The following is a 24,508-nucleotide window of genomic DNA, read 5'->3' on the forward strand; positions in this document are numbered from 1 at the left end:
AGTTTTTCACACAAAACGGCCAAGAAAGAGGCTGTCAAAGAACGAGTAGGTTAGTTATCTGTCCATTTCCAAAGACTGGCGCAATGGCGGCAAATAAGGTAAGAAGGCAATAGTTCGCGAATTGTTTTAATTTTTCACGCTGTTGCGCTGATGATTCTGCATTAAAAGCGTAACGAGGCTGTCGTTCGCAAGGACTGATCACAGTTAGACGTCATACGCATACTGTTTTTTTCTTTTTTTCTTCTCTCTACCTCGTGAAAACAACCGGCGCGCGCTCTTGTTGACAAACACGGCATGCTTGCCTTTAAAAATAACTGCGCAAACCGCGCTCGCGGCAACAAAAACTGCACTCTAAGCGTCGACGGTTTCAGAAACGACTTATCGTAACAGATGTATGCCTTGCCGAAGGCAGTTGGAATCGGCGGCAGAACTGAGACAGCTAACATGTGATCACTATCTGTCGTCAATGCGTGGTTGTGGGACAGTACCGCAGTTCCACTTTTGTCGCGATTGCAGTATTGCGCGAGTAATGGTGCTTACATTGGCTGTCGTGGCTATGTGAACTGCGGTGCGATCATTCTCGAGCTGTTCTATTAAACCGCACTTGAGTTTTAACGTATTTCCGTTGTTCGCGTTGTACCCAACCGTGCACCTTCGCTGAGTCGAAGCAAGATAAATAGAAGCTTCGAACAGTCACCTCTGCCTACTGCTCATTCCAATGATAAACCTGTGCTGCCTGACACTTTTTAGGAAGCTGTCGCCATCATCCTGGATGTTGGCCCCCACATGAACCAAGGCCCCCCTGATGGTCCGACAGACCTTCAAGAAGCAAAAACATGCGCCGAGCTTATGATACAGCGCAGGGTAAAGAAAACATATTCTGCTTACCTTTTAGGCACCATGGCAGATCCCGCTTCATTGCTTACATTTTTGTGCTTCTTCATTGCTATCATTGATTTGTGGTGTGACGAAAGTTACACAGTTAGTCATTCGGATAATTTTTAAAGGCTCTTAATGTGAGAAGGATAATTATCGAGAAAATGACTGAGGTAAAATTGGAGAAGACATGCAGTTGCAGGGTGAAATAGTGGCAGTACCTTCACAGTACACAGGGATCACGGTGCTCTGAACCTTTTCAGATCATGTATATATGCTCTCAAAACATACTAAATATTCAGTTCATACTTTTCCAAAAAAACTACTCTGCAGAGAGAGAGATAGACAAATGGGGGGAAACGTGCTTCACCCAACGTAAATGCCTTGGTGCTACAAAACATAAATTCCCGGGTGATGTCCATATTGGAAGTAATTTGCCTCCCCCGTGACTTCACGGCAATGAGTGAAGGTAATATTGGCTGTTGCATCCCATTTGTACAAGTTCTCTAAGTTGAACATTGGTGTGCTTGCTGCAGCATTCATGGGTTTACCAACTACAGTGGCAGTTGCAACAAATGCAGAGCTATGAATGAACTGCAAACACTGTCAAGACAGTAAACAAATATCAGGTAGACACATTGCCTGAAAAACTTCAGGTATGTAGGTCTTGCAATAAAAGCTTAAAGCCGGCATTATCAAATGAACCTTTGCTGTCTTATTGAAAGAACATTGAACCAGAGTCACTTTATGTTGATGCACAGATCTTTTCGGAGTCCAAGGACGAGGTTGCATTGGTGATCTGCGGCAGCGAGCGCACCAACAACAGCCTGTCGAGCGATGATGAGTACCAGAATATTGATGTCTTGTGTGGACTGCAGCCAGTCAGCTTTGACATGCTGGAAAAGCTTGAGGATGTTGAGGCAACGAAGCACATGTGTGACTGTATCCTTGGCAGTTTGCTTTGGCTTCAGATTGAGTGTCATATGTTATTAGGGTCATGGCATGTTCTGATAAACAAGGGACTCTCTCTGGATTCACCAATCGTCTTTAGCTACAGTAGACAGTAATGCAGGCCTTTACCAATGAACTGCTAACTAGACCCAAGTATATGCTCTTGAAGCCCATATTGTCACGGCTAGCTGATGTGGGAACCCCAGGGTGGTGGCACCTCACAACTAGTTTCTGCTACACTTCTGACTTAGGAAAGATGCTGTCATGATAAAATTATAATTTGCTATTGCAGATGGGGGTAATTTATTTGTACAGCTTTTTTCTCTTCGTGTGTTCCTTTAAACAACATCGACAGCAATCGTTATCGTTGAATGTAGAAGAATGATTTTGTGAGGTTAGGCATAACCATTTGAACTAAGAAAAACAATATTGAAGTTGAAAAAAAGAATTGCATGGCAAGCCGCCCTTCCACCTTTAATGAATTGCGAGTCTAATTTTTCTAATTTTGTGTTTGCCATTTAACTTATCAGTGGCAGCACCCAGAATTACATGGCAAAAGCCATAGCATCAGTAATTATCCCTTGAAAACCTGTGTGAATATTGCTCAACCACTCATCTGAAGTAAGCCTTCATCAGTAAAAAAGTAACTGCAGTATGCAGTGATTCAAAGGCTACTGTCACTTTCATTTGCAAATAAAAATTGCGTGGTAACAGGCTGGCAGTATTGTGTTCACTGGTGATTGCTGACACATACTTGACCGTAGTTTTCTTGACTTCACAAACCCAAGTCGTCGATGCTATTGTAGTTGCTCTCGATGTTATTGTGGACAAAACAAAGAACCTCAAGTTCAGCAGCCGGCGAGTGGTGCTCTTATCCAACCTCGGCGGGAGCTTCAATGACAGCCAGCAGAGCATCATTGCTGAAGGAATGAAGAACTCAGATCTGTCTCTGACCATTGTGTGAGTGAGCTTTCGCAACGGTTTTGTGTTCAGAGAAGGATTGAAAGTTTGGTGAATGAACTTGGGCTATTCACACGTCGCCGTGTAATAGGGTGTCTGTAATAAAAACCAGGCACTTCTCACATTGTTATCAAAATCAAATGTTGTAGGCCAAGGTGTGACGCAGTGTCATGTACTTAGTGGCAGCATTTTTCCTCCTGTTAACGAGTCGCTTCGGGGCCCTGCAACACCTTTCTTAGTTATATTGGAATAGTCTCATTATTGACGTATGACTCTTCACGAGTCATATGCCGCAAAAATTTTTCGAATCCGTCAAGTCTAAGTGGTGTTACCAAATTATAGAGATCACGTTCCGCAGCTTTCTCCCTCAACTCAACGCCGCGAGCGCGCAGAAAGCTAGGCAGCGAGTCGAGGGAGGCAGGGCAGAGGAGTGAGGCTCCGCCCAAGAGCGCCGGCAGAGTTTTTTCTTCTTTTTTTTCTCTCTGACGTCTGGGCGCAACCACGTGGTCTGTGCCGCCACTTCCGGTCGGCTTGCGTCGTTCTCGTCGAGCGGAGCCGATCGCACTGTGTATCGCGCGTGCTTGAAAACTGCGCGTCGGTTTGGTAATGTTGGGTGTGCACCTCGAACGCCATAGTGTTTTCATCGCTCTGCCAACCGTGGAAGCAAACCTGCGCGCTCGTTTGGAACGAATGACAGCTGAGATCGATTTCGGCCCATACTCCGATACACCGCCTCGTAAGACGGCACTGGCAGACGACCCCGAAGCGCCGCCATTACCGGACGCCAGCATTGTTATCGGAGACACGCTGCGCCCGTGCCTCGGTCGGTCGTGAGAACGTGCCGACGATGCAGTTCTCAGCTGACGAGGCAACACTCGAACGGCTGCCACTCTCAACGGCAACCGGCGATGGTCAAAAGCACAGAAATATTCACGTTTTCGGCACTGCGCATGGCGAAGAAAACGGAACCATGCAACTACGAGCAGACGAGCTGTCGGTGAGATCGGAAGTGCTAATATTAATGTTTGTTAGGTGTTTTTAACGCGATAACAGAATATAAACATACATATTATCTACTTATTGAACTCAAAATTAACAACGAAAGTAATAATGAGGGTGTTATCGTGATTATAACATCAGCCAATGGTGGAACTGCCGACAATCGCGTCATATTTTGCGGACTAATACATCATTTGTCGAGAGAAGAGGGAGCGATTTTCAGCTGACTTTGAGAATTTATTGTAAATTCCAGGCCGTGCGCATCGCTGTAATATTTGGCTCGCGTGTTCTCGGGAGCATCGACTACCAATCGGCAGCGCTTTTTGAGCATGCTCGAAAAGTGTTGCAGGGCCCCTTTAATTCTATGAAAACTTGTTGGCTGAAGTAACAAGGTTGTTGTAAATGACTATGACCTGCAAGTTTATTTATTATGAAAAAAATAAAAGAAATCAGTTGTTACAGAATACCATTAGTTGTGCTGGCAGATACTCTCAGCAACTGCATTGTTCTCACCTTTTCTTTTTCTTTTCAGCTGTCCGTTCGATGTTCAGAACATCGGAGATGATTTGGGTAAGCTGTCTGCAAGCCAGCAGAAAGCGTTGAAATATGTTGGCAGAATTCTGGAAGCAGTCAACGGTGACTCGTACACATTTAGGTATGCTTTAAAAAGTCTGTCTCGTAAACAGTGAAATCTTGGTGCTCTAACACAGGTTGAAACAATATTGAGATCAACTGTAAGATATCTAGTAGCATGGGCCTCCCAATCCTCCTTGTTCGTCTTTTTTTGTTGTCAATGGCATGGTGTGGCTGAAGTAAGCAAGTAATAGTGCACTATAGTAACGAGAGAGCAGTGGTAACCTGGAACCTTTACATGGAGTATAAATCCTTCTTGAAATTTCACAGGAAAAACATAACCTCCATTCAAGCCAGTGATATTCATGGTTGATGTGCAGTTGAATGAAGTGTGATAATAGCGTGGTGTCTTGAACGAGAAGTGTAGAGACACTACCTATCTGAACTGCTAATACGTAAAGTTGTTTCTATGTCAGCTTTCCTTTCTTTATTTCTGTAATCCAGTCAGGCCATGCCAGCCCTTATGTCATATGAGAAGAAGCGCACCCGCCCTACGCCTTGGAATGCGAACCTTGAAATTGGGCCTGACATCTCCATACCAATCTCATCATACATCAAGGTAAACTGATGCGTAGGTGACGTGTGCATTAAAGGGACACTAAAGAGCAAAACGATTTTTCTCATATTAGTAAAGTACTTTTTCACGATACCAAAAACACCACGCTTGCTGTGAGAAGATGTTTAGTAAGCGAGAAAATGCGCAAAAACAAAATGTGGGTGGCAACACCACCTTGAAGTTTCCACACCATTTGCCGTGACGTCACATGTTTTGACGGCGCCTACTAGGGTCTACGTAGTTCCTAATTGGTAAAAACGAAGTACATTGTCCTCTGAGGGGGCCATAGACTTAGCATAACAAGTTTGGGTTAATTTTGTTGAGCCAATGGTGCCAAAATACGATAAATGAGGCGTTTTTTTTCGAAATGGGTCAAATCCATCCAAAGAGAATTTGAGAAAACGGCAAAAATTTGCTATGCAAACTAAATACAACGCTGTCAAAGCTATTCTATGATATGTTTTACATGTCGGCTAGGGGAAGTTTCTGGCCACAATCAATTAAAAAATATGCAGCGGATTTCACCATTATTAGCATGATAACTTTGGATTTGGCTCATCTCGAATTGAGACATGGAATTCAATGCGGGATTCTTGAAAAAACTTTATTGAAATTCGGGCAGTGGCACATTCTTGCTTCGTCGGCGTCGACATTGCTTCTGTTCACGATGTCGTCGACGTCTCGGGACCGATATCTCGCCGATCTCTTCACTTCCACCAGAATCCATGATAATCCAGCTCCGAAAGGGGAAAAAAAAAATAATAAAACTTGCACGAACACCCAGAAAACAGGCAGAGTAGTCAGGCTAGGCGGGAAATCGCACGGAGGCTTCCACGTTCGCCGAATCACGTGATCGCCGAAGTGCTCTACTATCGGCATACTGGATTTGACTCATTTCGATCCATACAGCACATGGATCTGGCCCAATTTCGTTTTGAAACGGGATCTGTGAGCACACATAGCTGTTGGTATTTGACTCATTTCGTTCCGATCTCTGTTTTAGAGGAAGGTTGAGAGAATGTACTTGCCAATTGAGCAATATTTGAGCTAGTTTCGGTTTCTGGATTTAGCCCATTTCGAAAAAAAACGCCACAAATACACTTTGAAATCCGTGACGTTATGCGGGGAGATTTCCGCGCAGAATTTAAAAATGAAACTTTAAACTTGATTTTCTCCTCTACTAATAAACCTATGATGGCGGAATTAACAACATTGGAGTTCTCAGAGCACAATTTATCGATCTAAACTGATTCATTGTTTCTCTTTAGTGTCCCTTTAAAATATAATCAACTGTTAATTACCAAAGGGTGTTTCTGGAGGGTTTCAACAACAAGACTTTCTGTGTGCAGTTAGTGAATTGTTACATGGTTACATGGGGTTTCTTCATTGTTGCTTCCTTAAGGCATTTATGGGTCATTAAAACATTGTTTTTCATGCACAGGTAGTGGAGGTGAAGCCCAAACCGTGGAAACAGTGCGTCGCCAAGCGCCCTACAGTACCTGTGCGCTGTGACACTGTTTACTACCGCAACGATGAGAAGGAATCGGAAGTGGAAAAAGACGGCACCATACCAGCATACCGGTACGGCTCAACTCTGGTTCCGTTTACCGACGAGAACAGGGCGGCCATGGAGGGAAGCAAGGCAGGTTCTGGCCGGGGTCTCCAGGTACTCGGATTCACCGACGAGGCCAATGTAAGTTAACAGTTTCATCTGAGCTAATTAGTTGACGGTTACCGAGGTGTACCGCTTAAAGTTTAGAGACTGAACAAAGATGGAACAACATGACGTGTGGCTGACTGGCAACTTAAGACATTATTTGAATTACAAGAAGTATTATATGTGAAAAGCCCAAGCACATAGAGATCGATTTCCAGGTTTATTAGTTCTAGGAGCATTGCTGGTGTGTGTCATTCAAATCTCAACCACCAGCCATGGGCCACTTTGAAGGCCTCGACAGGCTGTAGTTCGGAGAGCCCCAGCCTAGTGCATTGGTCCACACTGAAAATGACACTTGTACATTAAATGTGGTTTGTGTGTTTGTCAGCGTGAAGAAAATGTTGAAGTGGCACGAAGAAGACGTTGAATAGGTATGAAGTGATGTCATGTTCTCTTTCTCTTCTTTTTCCCTCTCCATCAGATCAAAAGACACTACTACATGGGTGACAAGACTTCGTATGTTGTTGCCAGAAAAGGAGATGAGGTGGGCTATGTTTCTGCAAATCATTCCTAGTAAGGCAATTGCGCATTGTATTCGAAGATTTGGAAGTATAACTATATCTCTGGAAGATATTGCAGAAAAATGCCAGCAAAATACCTTTTCGTTATTGCTAATATAATTTACAGGGTTTTACGTGCCAAGACCATAAAATGATTATGCAGCACACCGTAGAGGGGGACTCCGGGTTGATTTCGACCACCTGGGGTTCTTTAATCTGCACCTAAATCTAAGCTTGTGGGTGTTCTTTGCATTTCACCTCCATTGATTTTTGAACCATCAATTTTTTGTTTTTGTGGTGAAAAGAAAGCATTGGCTAATGCTTATTTTGGTCTTGGCATACTTAGGGCACAAGTGATGAGAACATCTGGAATGTATGGCATTTATCTTTACTTTTCTAAAAATCAATACTGAACTAGAAATTAATAGTTAAAATTCAAGTTGTCTAGGTGTATTTCTCTTCATAGCACCATGCTTGCTTCAAGTAATGTAAGCATGCTCTCCAACTAAACCAACCTTAAAAGAGCGTATGCTTGGGCATGTTGCTTTTTGAGCGCACAAAAGAACAAGGACAAAAATGATATTGTCAGCGCTGTGTCCGCGTCGTTTTCGTCCTTGTTCTTTTGTGTGCTCAAAAAGTGAAGCTTTATTCTTAGCCATGCAATCAAGAAAAAACAATACAAATGCTTCTTATCATCTGCATAAACAATGACTTGAATATTACGTGATTGCTTTGCACATACAGCTGTTTATTGTAGTATGGGACTTGATGCAGCACGCAACCGTAAAAACTCAAATACGCTGTACTGTCACTTATATAAGTTGAAATTTCAAAATACCGGTTGCCTCACAGTCTTCAGTGCATGTTGTGATTTTGGGACGTAAAACCCCAACAATTATTATTCAGTGCATGTTAAAGCTCTTTAATTCAGCCTATCTATATCCTTGTGAAATCTACTATTCACTGAATGCAAATTTGTTTATAAACATACGTGGCTGAAAACTACGGCAGCTTAGAACTGCCATGTGACATGATGCCTTGTGCCAGCAACTGGCTGGGTCTGTAAAAAAAGGCCTCAGATAAAAAAAAGGAGCATTAAAGGTAAATTTTTGTTTGTTTGTATTTTACTAAACTGCAAGGTACCCTCATTGCTTGTTTCGCGTATATATAATGTGCAGTCTGCTGGTGCTGCCCTTTCTGCACTGATCCAAGCCCTCAAGAAGTCCAAGATGGTGGCTATCGTCCGGTACGCTTTCTCTGACAAGAGCGCGCCTCGGATGGGCTTTCTGAGTCCACGGATCAAGGATCGTTATGAGGTATAATAATACCTAGTAGATTACAATAGAGTCTGTACTGCATAGCCATGCAAAAAGGCGAGGTTGTCCTGTCTGCACTTGTGCATGTCAGTGATGTCCTTAACTTAGAACTTTGCTTCAAACCCCACCTGCACTCGTCAATCAACAAAACTGTTGACTCCTTGGGCTTGGTTCAAAGGTGTGTTGACACCACTTACTCAGTGCTTGTCCTGTTTTTATTTTTCTAATTCACCTCGTTCCTAGCAACCTACTATCCTGTCTTCTACATGTGGCCCAAGCTTGTCTTTTTCTTTGTTTTAGACTCATGATAGTGGCTTATTTATGTCCATAGCCAAACTGTTTTTTTATTTGACACTTAGCTCTTACGTTGAAGGTCATTGCCTTTGGCTGTTTTGCACAGGCCACTGCTGTAATATCCCCTTAAGTGCACCCTTTTTTCTCATTTTCACTGTGTGTCAACTAACTATCACTTCTACCCAAGACGGGATGAGCAGTATCCATGTTGTCTTTTGTCTGCTCTACAGTGCCTCGTGTTCATTCAACTGCCTTACATGGAAGACTTGCGAAGATTCACATTTCTGCCCCTGGACACCAACAAGGACAACATCCCTACTGGTAGGCATTTTTGATCATGGTGGCCTTCTTGTCAAGCAGCACTTATACTCCTTTTTTCATTCCAATTCACTGATTTTTATAATGCACTGAACATGACATTAACATTAAACCTACAATGTGGGAATTCCGGAGGGAAGGGTTTGAAAAACAACCCCGTGCCTGTTAACGAAGTGATTTTGACAATTCTCGAAGGTTGGGGGGGGGGGGGATAATTTCAGATATGTTGCAAATTCATGATAATCAGCACTGAAGCCTGGCTTATGGGAACAAATAGGTTGATTAAGAATGTCAATCTTGGCAGCATATTTGGCCAGCTAAAAAATCCTCATTTTAGACTGATGAAACTTTCAAGAGAAGTTCAGAACTCCAACTTTAGATGACATGGCATGTAGAATTCTTAAAAACAGTTACCGTATTTACTCGATTCTACCGCGCCCTCGATTGTAACGTGCACCCATTTTCCGCGACCAAAAAAAAATAAAGTAATACATCGATTGTAACGCGCACCCATTTTTCCTGAGAGAAGAGAACAAAAAAAGTCCGTAGGAGTCAAACTTCGCACATTCAGAAGAACAAGTATTTGGGTTTTAAAGAACTGAAGTTTCAAAAAAGTAAAACACAAAGTCAAAAAGCGGGCCTTGCCGCTAAAACTGTCACCACTACGGCGGCGATACGAGTCGCGTAATGGATCAGTCCTCGTCGCTGTCGGACAACTCCTTGTCGCTGTCAACACTCTTCGATTTCGGGAAACCGGCCCTGCTTTGGTCCACTGAAACCTTTTCGTGAAGCTTTGTTGTAAAAAATCTTCTGCTGTTCGCGCCAGTCTCGCACGCACGTTTCGGGAACTCCGAACTATATCCGAACGACCGCGATGCGGCCAGATTTCCGTCAGTCTCTTTGCACATGTAATAACTATTCTTTTAAATGCGGCATTGTGGTACACTCGTCGAGTATTTGGAGTCGGCACTTCCATGCCGTCGATGCGAACGCAGAACGGGATGACAATCTCCTCAGCACACGTACGAACTGAACAAATGGCAGAAACGGCCAAGGCGAGTAGGAGGCGGCCATTTTGAAATGTCGATGGCAATACGATAACCGAGTTTCTTTTTTTTTTTCGGTACTCGATTCTAACGCGCATGCGATTTTTGGACTCATTTTTCCGGAAAAAAGGTGCGCGTTAGATTCGAGTAAATACGGTAAGCTCCTTGTTATGACAAAGGTCTTAATTGCACTTTTGCATTGTATGTCTGGTCGATGTTTAGAACATAGACTTACAGCTGTCAACACCTTGAGCAAAGGCTTTTGCGATACATTTGCCTCTAAGAGTTAGTTTTGCTCAGCACAGTACTAAATTAATATTAACTGGTTGGTGCACATACTTGGATAAGGTTCTTGTTTTTTGCTCTGTTCGGCTCGCACAGAAATCTGTCTATTACCACAGCCTCAACTCTGCGAGCGCTGTGACATGGCCGAGTATTTCATGTTATCTGCTCATGACACAGGAGAGTCCATATTTCACCTGTGGTTGACCAACTTGTGTACCCAGTTGTGCATACAGCAGTATTGGATTCAGAATTTTAGTGTGCAAGTTCTGCCAAAAACATGGATTTACGTAGATTTTTTGAATAAGTCTTGTAAAAGTGTGTATGCGACATCAGTGGTAGGCTCTTTTCAATATCACCAAATGTCACAGTTTGAATGCAACTGAGTTGCACTTGTCTTTACAGACATGCAGCTGTCCCTGTTTGATGATCTTATCGCGACAATGGACCTAACAGCTGTGGACATGTAAGATGACATAACACACAGACTGTCTTTGTATGGAGAGCTAGCTTTGGCAGCGGACATTGTGACTGGTGGCATGAAACGCTATATGTACCATAGCACTGTAGCAGCATGTCTAAAGTTGATTGGTGACGTGTCTAAATATGCCAAGTGGCCACTTTTGGGCTTCTTAACTTGCTTGCTCTTCCTTGGAAACTACTTGAAACGGGTCCAAATAAGAATATAAAACAGTGCTTTCTTAAACACAAGACGAAGGAAGAAGAGACACACACGGCGCTGAACTTGCAACTGGTTTAATGAAAAACAACATGTACTTTTCAAGGCGAGCGCGCATGCTCATTGTCAAAGAAAAGCATTTGTCAAACCGTAAGGCAAAGCCTCGTGTGAGCTCCCTAGTCACCCCTGGTTAACAGGCCCATTTCCTTCGAAGATAATGCCAGGGAAGGATGGCTGACGCATTCATTTGCCTTCCTTGATATGTGGAATGCCTCAGCTACTTCTCTAGTGTAGCTGTCATTATGAACAAACAAAATTTCTGTGTCAACAAAAAACGGTACACACTGACACTCAAAACAGTGCTTGGACATGTTAGTTGATTTCTTTGGTAATGAATTCTTGTTCTCAAGAAGCCTCAGATTAATGCACCGGCCTGTTTGCCCTATGTATGTACGACCGCATGACAAAGGTATCTGGTACACAACAGTGATTTTGCACGGAACAAACTTGTTAACATGTTCTATTGGGCAGCCTGAGCTTCTTCCCGATGCCTCTATCTTCCTTTGAACTGCGGCTCCCACCTTGCCCACTTTATTAGGAGCAGAGAACAGCACATTAACACCATACCTGGTGCCTACTTTCCGAAACTTGTGGGAAAGAGAATGCACGTAAGGCATTACGGCTCTTTGACAATGAGCATGCGCCCTCGCCTTGAAAAGTATGTGTTGTTTTTCATTAAACCAGTTGCAAGTTCAGCGCCGTGTGTGTCTCTTCTTCCTTCGTCTTGTGTTTAAGAAAGCGCTGTTTTATATTTTTACCATGGAACCTCACCAACTCGCCCTATTTGCGTGTCTTCTTCAGTCCAAATAAGTTCTGCCGTTGTTGCTTTTCTACTCTTTTTTACTCTTCGTAGATTGTGACTGGTGGCATAAACGCTATATATAGCATGATAGCATGGCACTGTAGCAGCAAGTCTAAAGTTGATTAGTGACGTATCTAATACGCCAAGTGGCCACTTTTGGGCGTCTTAACTTGCTTGCTTTTCCTTGGAAAGCACGTGAAACAGGTCCTAATAAGTTCTGTCGTTGCTGCATTTCTACTCTTTTTTACTCTTTGTCCACGTGTCATGTCTACTATCGCTACTGCACTTTTTTGTCTGCTTGACAAGTTCAGTTTCAAGTGGTGATTTTATGAGATCCCTCGTTCAACGTGATCGCTCCTGTTGGCAGAAATGGGGAACCAGAAGAGCTCTTCAAGTCTAGTCAAACATCGAACCCGTACCTGCAGCGGTTGTATCAGGTAAGCAAGTCATGTCCAGTTGTAAACACTGACTGCAGTTCTTTACATAACTGAGAAGGACTAGTCTTGTGAAAGCATTAGCAGGGTCTTGGTATTATATTTGGTATACTTCGTTCCACATTTTTATTTGCCTGATCCAGGTAACTATTTCATCATTTTCAGTGTATTCAACACAGAGCAATGCATCCGAAAGACCCACTGCCTCCCACGCCCCAGTATATTGCAGATGCCATCAAGACACCAAAGGCGGTAAGTGAGTTGTCACGTGAGATGCCCTCCATCGTCCTGTTGCTTTGCTGCTGTTAATCTTGGTCCATGAGTCTGGGTTCTACCCTGTCATTATCTTACAGGGAAGAGCAAAAAAAGTTGGTAAGAGTTACTGTGTCAACACCGAAAGGAAACATTGTCACCCACCCATCTGTAGCACAACTGACTTGCCATAACGAGCTCTAGGCCATAGGTATGATCACGGTGACCGCATTTGGATGTAGACATAATGCTAAAGCGATTGTGTGCTAGGCATTGGGAACATGTCGAAAAGTACCCAGTGGTCAAAAGTGATCCAGAGTCGTGCTTCATAATCGGATCATGGTCGTAATGAGATTGTTTCCGTTAGGTTGTCGTACAGGCTAGCTTGGTGCTCCGATTCAGCTAACAATTTCATCTGCAACTTTTGGGGCACAAATAGAGTGCATTGATAAATCATCTAACACAACTTAATGCTTCATTCTTTAGCAAAGAAACAAGTACACCCATTATTTTACATGCTAACGACAACGGCTGGTGAGCATCCCTCTCTCCACTGCACTCTCAACATGAAGGATAACTGTTCACTTTTAACACAGAGGTGTCCTAACACTTATCCTGAGTCACCAGTGAGATGGACACAGTAGCTGTTGCCAATGAGAACTGCTTAACTTCTTTGAATGAAACTTATTCCGTATAAAAGTACAACTGTAGTGATGATGTTTTCAAGCACATTTCTTTGCTTCCTGTCTTGACTATTTTTGAAAAAGTCGATAAAGATTTCAAATGAAAAGGAAAAGTAACATCTTGCTTGCAATTTGTAACAGTGCGACAAGCAAAAACTGTTTTTGTAAACGATACCTTCCTGCAGGTTACTGTTACTTAACCACACTGTAAGCATTAGTGGTTGGCTTACTGCAGCCAAACAGCACCTATGATACTTATCAGTATCATTTCTAACTCGTATTATATAATGCTTGATTTCATATTACTGGGTACTGTGTAACTAATTGGCCATACCTCCTGTTTCATTGAATTTTAGCTGGCGAGGACTGTGAAGAAATTAACAAGTTGGGAACAGGTTAACTAATTCGATGATCTGCATACTAATGTCTGCTGGAAGCAGCTCTGGAATGAGATGTTTTCTTTTAAGCCCAGCGACCTTCATTCTTACTGGTTCTGTAATTGTCTGAGGAGAAAATTTTGGCATTTGTTGCGTACATTTCTTTCATACATGTGTATCGAGTACAGTTTAAAGATCCTTGCTTTATGGCAGAGGGTTTCATGCGGCATTGCTCATTATGAAGTGTAACTGTGGTTTTCATTTCAACAGGTTTCAGAGCTGGCAGAGGAGGTACTAAAGAAAATTGCAGCTGCATTTCCCCTGGAGGAGGTTGCTCCTATTAAGGTGCCTCAAGACAATGGAGTTGGACCCAGTGAACAGTCAGTGCTGTGCTTGTTTCATGTATACATACTCTCTAAATCTTTAAGGGAAGGCATCACTTAAAGGAGCACTGACACAAAAATTTTATATCTTGTTTTTTCTGTTGCAATAAGTAGCTGACGACCCACTTATCACGGCTGGAAACCTCGTGGGCTCGAGCGCGCAATGGTTAATTTTTTGGAGATAGTCTTATAGTGCCTAGTCGCAGTTTAAGTTTCAAAGAGCGCCTAGTGAGGTGGTGCTCAGTATGGTTTTCAAGTAAACATAGCTGGCTATGTGAGCACAGAAAACCACGTTCATGTGAGCACCGCGTCGACAGCTCTTTTCAGTGAAGGCTCCCTGGGTGGTGCTATAAATCCCCTCTGGGATGTTGCAAGTATGCGTGGCCCCCCAAAAATGCACTGCTGAGGCAAGGAGGTCAGACTTTGTACACCCGTGCAAGTCTGCCGCATCTTTCCGTTGAAAAGGTCTGCTGGGAGAGAGCGCTCGCAAGAATCATGGCAGCCAACACAAACTCGTGACGCAGGTAGCGGTTGGTTGCTTACACGAAAACCAAAGGCGTGTGTTGCGTGTAGTGGTGCGATGCACACTTTAAAATTGATTTTAAATATGTTCTAGTCTATACTATCCGTTAATATTTCGTAGATGATGCGTGTGTGTACACACAAATCTATCCCACAAGTTATCTCGCCTTCAGAATTTTGTGTTGGTACTCCTTAAGACTTTGTGCCCATTGTAATTGGTCCTATTTACTGTTTAAAGGAGTTACGAATAAGAATAATAAGGGGAGTTGAGAGGCTGCATTTTTATAATACGAAGTAACAGACAATGAAACCAGAGATGGCATAAGATAATTGTTTGACTGAAATCTAGCAATAATCATGCAAAAGAAAATTAGAAGATAACTTCGCTACATGTAGGCATGGAATCCACATCATGACACGCATGTTGCGTTTTACCAATTAAGTTGCCACACTTACAGTCTATACACTTACTGACAGATTGCAATGACAATCTTGCTTTTGTGTGCAGAAGCAAGGATCATCTCTCAAACTCAGATGAGCCTGCCTCCAAGAGGGCTCGTACTGATGTCAGCATGGCAGACCTGGTTGCCACAGCAACAACAAAGGTAAGCAGAAGCTTTAAACATTCATAATTGCGAGGTGTATACATACCGTTGAAGGAAAGTGTCAACACATTGTGCTCTACAGGAATGTACACATTGCATTATAAAGAATAAAGTCAGAACATGACATGTTTAAAGTGAGCATTGAAAAGAGCAAATTTTGGGGCAGATACAAACGTAGTTGATAAAATTAGATCTGAAACTTGTCTTCACCAGCCAATTCTTTATTCTATCACTGTATGCAGTAGATTTCATTACAAAACCATCTTACAGTGGCTAATCATAATTTCATATACAGTCAAACACGGATATATCGAACTCGAAAGGGATCGCGAATTAGTTCGATATATGAAAAATTCGATATAAAAAAATACAGGCCCCGAGACCTTACCAGTGGCGGACGATCACCTACAGTCGGCGCATTCAAGAGTGACAACTAATTCCACACTGATGATGCAACAGAATGTTTTATTTGCACGAAAAAAAATCGCTTACCTTGGCCTGCTTCTTCGTCTTCGAAATGAAGTTGAAGACGCTGGCCTTGATCTTATCGAGGCTGTCCAGGAGTGACAGCCCGGTTCACTCCGTGTCGCCGCAAAAACGGCGAATCGAGCCGAACACTGCCGCCACTTCAGCGGCAGAGTACGCGCATGTAGCCGCCGCCTTGTCCAAACGATCTTCGTCGCCACTTGAGCTGTCGGCCTAGGCATCCTGGGTCCCTGCGACCGCAGCTGCAACGTCCTCGTCAGCGAGGCTCGCAACAGTCCGCAACAGTTTTGCAGTCCGCTTCCTCAAAATCGTCTGCAGACACTTCGGGTGGAACAGCAGCCGGGAAGAGGGACGACAACTTGTGAAATGTGTCTATGCGCTTGTCGTTGCTGTCTTCACTGGTTTCTGCAAGTTCCGCCGTCACGAAGTCTGCCTTCCGGAAGCAGTAGGCCACTGTGTCCGTCTTCACGTTTCGCCAGGCGCCCGTCACCATTTGAATGGCACCAAGCAGGTCAACCTTCAGCCCACATTGAAGGACTTGATGATGCCCTGGTCGAGCAGTTGCAGCTTCACTGTCGTGTTGGCCAGCAGAAACTTCAGCTCGATGTTTTTGAGCTCGCAGGGGAGCACGGACGCAAAAGAGGAATGCGGTGGTATGTGACAACTCACGGAAGTGAACTCCGCCAACAAAGCGCTCGCGATCAGTCGCGATGGCGGCGATGGCTACCCGGGCACCCGGGCTACCTGCGAGGGCAGCAGCGATGTACGAAAGGCGCGAGCTGTGGTTGGCTGAGCAAATACGAAAGGGGCGGGCTGTGGTTGGCTGATCAAAACTCACAAAACAGCAACAAAAAAAAAAAGAAAAGGCGAAAGGAGGAGGCCGCCGGCTCCTTCGTTCCTGCTCTCTGAGCCGACGGTAATGCGGAGAGTGTAGGAGAAAGAGAGAGAAAGAAAAAAAGAAAAAGAAAAGCCGTTCCACAAGTTGGAGAATGCACACAGCAGGAGTACAGTCCGAGCCCTCTCACCCTCACGTTTTTCGAGCGTTTCGGGTGTTGGCTGAGGCGCAGTGCCGCGAAGGTCGCGGGGCTCAGCGAGTGCCGAAGCGCGGCATTCGATATATCCGATGGTAGGTAAAAATACTGTTCGATATAGATGTCTGAATTTCTATATTTTTACAAAGAATTTTCAAGGGGATAATTTACGAGTTCGATATAGCCAAAAATTCGATATATGTGGGTTCGATATATCCGTGTTCGACTGTAGATCTCAGGTCTCAAGTGGATCTTGAATACAGTGTCGGTACTGTTATATGCTGCTCTAATCTTTCACAGTGTCTCCAGCAAAGTAATGGTTGGGAATATTTTACATGTCTTGCAGATTGGAAGCATGTATGTTACAAGTATATTCCCTTCTCTTTCAAGGTGGACGTGGTGAACCCTGTAGAAGATTTCAAGAAACTAGTCTCTGGCAAGGATCACTCCTACTCTGAAGGTAAGCGGCACAGCCTCAGACACACGGCAAAATGTGCACTGGCTACTCAGAAGCATACATGCCATCTGTAAACATTAAATTCATAAAAATCCCACGCACAAGACATCGATGCAGGGTGTGTAATGGTAAAGTATGAAGAAAGAATAGCACTTGTGAAATACGTACAGACTTTTCTATATGATTCGCCCTTTAAAGCCGCACACAGGCAGCAGCATGAGCAAATACTGACAAGCGACACATTGTTTCTAAGTCACAAGGAGATTTCAGTGACATTGCTGCTGACGATTTTGCCTGAATCAGAAACTTATCTTTGCAAACACTTGCTCAAAAGAAGTAGTACACTCTTATGGCATTTTTTTTTATTTTTATGTAAAGAAGGACATGCTAAATTTTCTTTGTTATTTAAATAATTTGTTGTAGGGGCATTTAACTGTAATAGGAAGCAATGCAGCAGATGTTACCTTGCTGCACACATAACTTTTGTGCCGTGTTGTCTTTTGAACAGTCTGTGAGCAGCTGGAAGAAGTCATTCTGAAGTTGTTCAAGGATGCCCTCGTGAGAGCAGCCCATGGCAAAGCAGTACAGTGCCTTCGAGCCTACCGGGAATCTGCACTTGAGGTGTGTCATCTGCTTTAAATGGACCGACAACAGATTTTTCTCTACCCATTTTTTTACAGCACGCCAGAAAGCTCACCCTTCGCAGTGTTTGTAGCTGCAGTAGTTAATCCCAAAAGCACGTAGTTATTTTACAAGCAGTATTTTTCGATCTGAAAGGCTCTAAACACGAGCGGAGCCTTCCTCCAGCAATGCTGAGAATTGATAGCGATGCCGCCAGCCCTTCTCGCGATTTGTGAAAGCTGTCGTTGTTCTGCTTTCACAGGAGTTCCTGTAACTATGCTTAACCACCTTTATTTAGAGCTTTTCAACTATTTTTCAAAATAACAAGCTGTTACAATGAGATGATGTGGCATTATACACCTTCCCTGTATCTGTACCGTGTTGTGTGCGCATGCGTGCAAGGTTGCCTGCGCCTTTGTCATGAGTGGCTTGTCCCGGCGTCGTTACTCTCTCGATGCACGAGCCAAGCCAAGTCGTCGAAAACGTTACTACGCATATGCGGGGCCGTGCCAAGTAGCAGCGCGCGTCATTTCTGACACGAAGTGTAGGTAGGAAAACTATGTCGCTCCGAAATCTTAGTGATCTGGAAACTTCGTGCGCGGTTGCATGAGCACGCTGAAAAGTTGCTCAAGACGCGCTGACGAGCATGGAGTCATTACGTCACGCGAAGGCAGCACCACTTTAATGCATACTATTAGCGCAGGCCTATATGGTGTAATACTTTTTAATATAAAGAAACGAACAATATTTCAATACTAACAAGCAAATCGTCGACAACGTACAGCAGTCAACGGTCACGTGGCCGGTTTCATCGGATCATTCATGTTTTTGCCGCCAAAGGCACCACAGGTCATTTTTCGCGACTTTCAATTAAGAAATAAAAATACAAATCCATCTCTCACGAAAAAAACAGGGTTGGTTTGAGTCAATGCGGCAGACAATCTTTCCATCAGTGGAGTCATGTCATTTCATGTTCCGGGCAGTTGTCGGTCCCTTTAAATTACTTATGAAATGCATGGTCATATTCAAGCAATGCTGAGAAAATAAGCGGGTCGTTTGTAAAAGGCCTGTCTGGCTCGCTTGCACTAATATTTCGTACAGAAGTGTAATTTCTAGGCTTGTGCGAATATTCGAGCACTTCGAATATTCAAACGAATATTACAGTATTCGAATTCGCTTCGAAACGAATTTAAATTCCAGGAAATTTCGAAGTATTTGAAATGAACGAATAGACATATATAAACCGCATGTAACCCCCTGTAAAGGTGATTTCACTGCAGTGGAGGTGTGCTATACGGTGAATACACCTTTCCAAGAAAAATTTGCACTGCCGCGAAGCCCCACTTCAAGGTTAAATGAACACACAGTAAAACCTCGTAAATTCAAAGTGACTGGGACTGTGAAAAATCTAATCAGGCAGGTTTTCGAATTAACCAGACATAAAAAAAGTGGAATGCAGGGAACTTCGAATTACTGGAAGTAATCAGAGGTGGTCGTTTGCTGTGCCTGCTAGTTTGCAGCTACAAGGGTTATGTTTTCCAGCAATACCCAGTCCAAATTTTGCCGCTAAACCGGGGAAACGGCGGGCTTCGCTGCTGCCAGAGCAAAAAAGAAAAGGAGGAAAAAAACGGTCTCGTGGTCAACTGAAATGCGTGCCTGCGAAAAAAGAAGGCGTGCTTCGCTGCAACACAGTGGTGACACGCGGGCAGCATGTCACCTGCCCCTCGCAGCGTCAGCGCGTCATGATGCGACCATTCGCCCATTCTTTCTGGTAAAATAAAGAATTTAATAATGACCAGTGTGACGGAATTCGCGATGTGTTCTAGGTGGAAAAGATGATCATTTAAGTTTTCGAACTGAGTTTTCGAAGTAGGCTTTGCAGGCAAGTACTCCGCCAGCAGTGCAAGTGCGCAAATTGCCGGAACAACCGCCAATCAGAGGTTCGCATACATCACGAATCCCGTCAGACCGCCCTTTATTATTTTTTCTATTTTCCCAAAAAGAATGGATAAATTATGACGCACTGACGTGGAGAGAAGCATGCGTCATGCTGCCCACGTGTCACCGCTGTGTTGCAGTGCAGCACATCTTCTTTTCCGCAGGCGCACATTTCAGCTGACCACGAGACTGCTGTTTCTTATTTTTTGTTTCTTGCGCTGCGCTGCCAGCAGCGAGGCTGGGGTGCTCAACTTGTTCCTCATTAGTATCGCTACAGTGCATTGCCTTGTGGCTCCTAAGGGCCATCGGTTCTGCGGACTTGCGGCTAAATCGGGATCGGGAATTGGCACATGGCATTCGAATTAACCGGGCTGGTACTAACCGCCGCTTCAAATTAGGCCGCAGAAATCCTTCTAATTATGCGAGATTCCGAAATAGCCGAGTTTGAATTAATGAGGTTTTACTGTATTACCCTCACATCGATTAATCATTTTTTAAGTTTAAAAGCTTGTTATACCGGCTTATATGCGCTAAGTATAGTAAATTTTAAAATGTAACGTATTTTACATGCTATCACTTGCATTCTACCGAAAGCCAAATCCGGCTACTACTCAAAGTTGCTTCCACTTCCTTTTGAACCAAAAAGAATGACATATGCATACGCCTTGTTTCAACTTCAAAAATATTGTGCTGGTAGTTGAGTCCTGACAAATATGCTCTTTTTTTTTATTATATGTAATATAAACTATTCAAATTCGCTTCGACATTCGCTTCGACCACATCACTATTCACTTCGAATTTGCTTCGGACCTAAAATTTACTATTTGCACAAGCCTAGTAATTTCATAGGAAGTTTCTGTAATATAATTCATTTTGATATAATTTACAGTTTGTATGTGTTGTTGAAAATAAATAAAAGCTACATTTTCTAACAGCAGTATTTGAAAACAATTTTAAAAGTATTTCTTATCAACGGACCAACTATCAAAATAATCCATGTGCCTTTTTTTGTTGTAACCCTGAGATGCAGCACCCACCAGTTCACAAGACAATGTACATTTTTCAACACACACTGTTGCACTATCCAGATGCTGCAATTAAACTGGAGCCGCATACTTAAGACAACTAAATACACAGCCCCGACAATTACAATTCAACCTTTTTGTTTTTTAGAAATCCAATCCCAACATGTTTAACACCTTCCTGAAGAAACTGAAGGAACTTTACAGTGGAGATCAGGACGACGTTTGGAACCTGTTAACGAAAGGTGAGCAATCATGTATCTCAGTAAGTAAGGCTTGCAGTTACACAGCAGCTGGAACGTTAAACAGCTCACTTATTGATGGCAGTTTCAATCTTTTGGCAGAATCCTTGTCAACAGTGTTTTCTGTTGTGGCGTGGATGGGCAGTAGAGAGCTACAAGTGGCCCCAAATATAATCCGATGTGACACAGTATTGCACGTGCAAATGGCATAGCTATATTTTGCAGCGATTATATGTTTCTCTGAGTTTTGTTCGTCATGAGAGAAGTCTTGCAGTTGGCGTCACACGCCTATCATGCCTGTTCATTTCCCATACGTAGAAGCCGTGCCCCCCATTGCAAAGAAGGAATGCGATCGAAGCACGTGGCCAGATGGTGAAGTGGAGAACTTCTACGCTGCCGAGAAGCAAAATGCGGACAAAGAGGAGCAGCCCGCAAAGGACGAGGATGACCTTGTGAGTATTTACCACTTGGCTCAGCCAGGCTCGTAAGACATGGCTGCTGAGGGTATCCCCTTCTCATAATATTTTAGAGCAGCGCAAAAGACGGGACAAAGGACAAGAAGTTCACAGACGAGCGATCCCCTTCTCCCCTTCTCAAATGATCCCCTTCTCAAACAGATATTGAAAGAGAATTCATTTGGATTTTGACTTCACAGTCAGCAATTTTTTAATTAATGAGACAGTTGAACTTCTTTGCAACAAAGTGAGATCCGTCACGAAAGCACCATTTTTGTATTCAATATGTGCATGTTGCATGGTAACGTTGGTGTATAACGTTTGAACTAGGCCAAAGAAGTGATTGCTCGGTCTAGTTGGCGAGACTTCTTCAAAGGTATACAGCACAAGGGTGTCTTTCTTTGTTCCGGTCGTCACATTGGTGCTGTACGTATTTGAAGCTGACAGTACTGCGGCATATGTACTTTAGTGTCCATTTTGGTGTCAAGGCTTCTGATATGCATATCAGGTTGCACCTGCATTAAATATGCGTTTTTCTCTCTTTCACTTTTCAGTTGGACATGATGTAAAGATGGACGGCAACGGGAAAAAAACCCATTTATTTGTTAGGCATAAATAGCAAAAAAAGAGATTGCCTGCGTTATCAAGAAAATAAAAACAAAACAACAACGACAAAAGACGGCTGATCGAGCTTGTTGTATATTACAGTGATGTGACGTGATGTGTAGATGACAGCAGCGGTGCTGCTACTTTCCACCGGCTACACCTCGGCTTGCTTCTCCTTGAGCTGTTCTTTGGTCTCGGCATCTTTTACGAGCCGCAGGTAGTCCTTGTACTTGATCTTCTGCGGGACAATATCTGTGGACAACGGTTTGTAGCAGCGAGTGTTACTCTAAGCTGCAGTCTCTTTTTTTATTTGCGCTTGGTCACTTTCATGAACAAGGGTTTCTGCCATAAATAGAGCTTCTTAATAAATGTACAGCTAGCCTTTCCTGCAGAACCAACAGAAGCATGGTCTAAATTTGGCAAAGCAGTGTGTATACCCAGTGACAAATTTGCTTTGTTTACGGGGAGCCATATTTGCGAAAAAGCTGAATTCCTGCTCAGCCTGGGAACGCAGCCTTTTAATTAAAAGTTTAAGCATTTAGTTTTTGTAAACTACACAGTTATCCATTAAGTTGAAAGTGTCATGCATAACCCCCCACTGTAATGCCTAATGGCGCTGTGGGTACGAGAGTAAATAAAAAAAAAATTGCTTTTTATATGGAGCCTGTGTCCCATACAACCTTTCGACCCAGACTTTACAGGTACAGTTCGCCTCTACCGTGACGTGACGTGACCAGAGCGGATGTGGCAAATAAAATTTTGAATTGCGAGTGAGAATAGCTCGAAACCTTGAGTCACTCTTCTCCTTGTACCAGGTATTGTGCAAAACAAGCACATCTACAGACAAATGGAGCATACAGTAAGAGGAAATAAGTTGAGGAAAGCACAGGTTTATGGCGAGGTAAAACGAAGTTTGTCAAGAATTGCAATTTACACATGAAAACCAGCAAGATACAGAAGCACGCCTATGATCAAAGGTATGCAGGCCAGAGGTTCTGGAATAGAGGAAGTTCCCTAAACCTGGAATGAAAGACAGTAGTCCGGGGTTGCCATTGCAAACGTCGCAGTTTCAGGTTGGCGGTCTCAATCGACAGGGTTTGTTTTTTGTTTTTTTTTTTCCTGCGGAGCCTCTGGTCCTAATATTTTTCGGCAACGTGTAACAAAGCTCGAAACTGGTAACAGCAAAGTAGACACCGTAGGCCAATCATATTTTACCAGAGACAGTCGTACACATTCAGTTCGCCCTCAGCCCTCGAGTTTTGTTTCATGCTTTCTGCAAGTACTTCAAGTACTTTATTGTTGCTTTTAAATCAAATACTCTTGCAGATAGACTGTGAAAGAGTCAGTCTGGATGAATGGGTTGCTGCCGATCGAAATAACACTGAGGGGGAAAAAACAAACAATCGCCCTTCCGCTAATTCAAAACAATCCAAAACGATCGCAACAAATATGCGACGAAAAAGTATGTTTTCTGAAAGGCTTCGTACGCCAAGCTACGTAGCTGCAACGAGTGCTCGCTTGCGCAATAAACGTGCGTTTCGATCGTATCGGCTTACCATTGAGAAAATTCAGACGTTCTTGAGCGTCTATGACGGCAGCCAAGTCGGAGTACTCGATAGTCCTGTGATCCTTGCTGTGCTTTAGCGCTTCCCGTGCCAAGAACACGACAAATTTTTCCTGCAAGCGTGAAAAAACGGTGAAGTCGCGTAAGCGTTGTGCCGCCTGCCGCGCTGAGTATCGCACAGCACACGGGCACTCACCGCTGCTTTTGTGGTGATCTGCACGGCATCCTGACCGATGCACGACACCTCCGGTGAACTCCGCATAATCATACGCACTCTGGACACTGGGAAACCAGTCCGGTGTGTCGGGCCCGCTTCCATGATGCTATCGTTGACCGCACAGTTTCAAAAGTTTTGCCGATACATACGGCGTCGTCTGCGCCTTTCCGCGGATTCGCTTTGTTCAATGATCCTACACATCGTTGACGTCACGAACGTCAATGTTGCGTACTGTAATCTGGCCGCTAAAGGCCCCCCATCGCAAAATTCTTTAATACTGTAACTTCAAGTTAGAATTCAAATAAAGCATGTTTGTTACTGCGCACATTTTAAAACAGGTACCGCAAAAAATTTGTTTTGAAGCTTCGCAGACAGTTTTGTTTTCGAATTGAAACGCTCAAACGCGCAGCGCGCGCAATTTAAAAATACTGCAGGAAAAAACGACTGCAGCCGCGTAAAGCAGTAACAACATTCATTTTCACTCGAAACCACTGGTGCCTTAACAAATCTAAGAGCGTTGGTCATAGCGGTAGTACTGGCACTTTGTGTATCGATCACGTCAGTAAATTCTGCAGTGGCAATAACAGGTTATTTATCCTATGCACTTCGCTCACGGCATATATT

At 43.5% G+C, this 24,508-nt stretch overlaps 2 protein-coding genes across 2 annotated transcripts; one reads left to right on the forward strand and one right to left on the reverse strand.

Moving 5' to 3' along the window:
- The first annotated feature begins 19 nt into the window (after window positions 1–19).
- On the forward strand, window positions 20–22,079 carry LOC119383066 (X-ray repair cross-complementing protein 5). Its single transcript, XM_037651057.2, has 20 exons — window positions 20–98; window positions 751–864; window positions 1,638–1,818; window positions 2,616–2,787; window positions 4,319–4,441; window positions 4,864–4,978; window positions 6,417–6,668; window positions 7,114–7,176; window positions 8,371–8,508; window positions 9,033–9,123; window positions 10,854–10,914; window positions 12,357–12,426; window positions 12,589–12,675; window positions 14,006–14,115; window positions 15,149–15,245; window positions 17,153–17,222; window positions 17,728–17,840; window positions 20,952–21,045; window positions 21,361–21,494; window positions 22,052–22,079. The coding sequence occupies exons 1-20, from the start codon at window positions 84–86 to the stop codon at window positions 22,064–22,066; spliced, it is 2,115 nt and encodes a 704-aa protein (XP_037506985.1). The 5' UTR covers window positions 20–83; the 3' UTR covers window positions 22,067–22,079.
- LOC119383069 (chromatin accessibility complex protein 1) lies at window positions 22,076–24,103 on the reverse strand. The gene is made up of 3 exons (XM_037651062.2): window positions 23,864–24,103; window positions 23,660–23,780; window positions 22,076–22,355 (listed from the first exon to the last, which is right to left on the reverse strand). Exons 1-3 carry the CDS (start codon window positions 23,984–23,986, stop codon window positions 22,258–22,260), a joined length of 342 nt encoding a protein of 113 aa, XP_037506990.1. The 5' UTR covers window positions 23,987–24,103; the 3' UTR covers window positions 22,076–22,257.
- Between the last annotated feature and the right edge of the window lie 405 nt (window positions 24,104–24,508).

Source organism: Rhipicephalus sanguineus, chromosome 2 (genome assembly GCF_013339695.2).
Source record: "Rhipicephalus sanguineus isolate Rsan-2018 chromosome 2, BIME_Rsan_1.4, whole genome shotgun sequence".
Taxonomy (NCBI): domain Eukaryota; kingdom Metazoa; phylum Arthropoda; class Arachnida; order Ixodida; family Ixodidae; genus Rhipicephalus; species Rhipicephalus sanguineus.

Coding starts and splice junctions, on each gene's coding strand:
- LOC119383066 (XM_037651057.2), top strand. Junction 4,442..4,863: donor GGTGACTCGTACACATTTAG/GTATGCTTTAAA, acceptor TCTGTAATCCAG/TCAGGCCATGCCAGCCCTTA. Junction 14,116..15,148: donor GGAGTTGGACCCAGTGAACA/GTCAGTGCTGTG, acceptor TTTTGTGTGCAG/AAGCAAGGATCATCTCTCAA.
- LOC119383069 (XM_037651062.2), bottom strand. CDS start 23,986: ATGGAAGCGGGCCCGACACACCGGACTGGTTTCCCAGTGTCCAGAGTG. Junction 23,781..23,863: donor AGATCACCACAAAAGCAGCG/GTGAGTGCCCGT, acceptor TCACGCTTGCAG/GAAAAATTTGTCGTGTTCTT. Junction 22,356..23,659: donor ACGTCTGAATTTTCTCAATG/GTAAGCCGATAC, acceptor CGTTGTCCACAG/ATATTGTCCCGCAGAAGATC.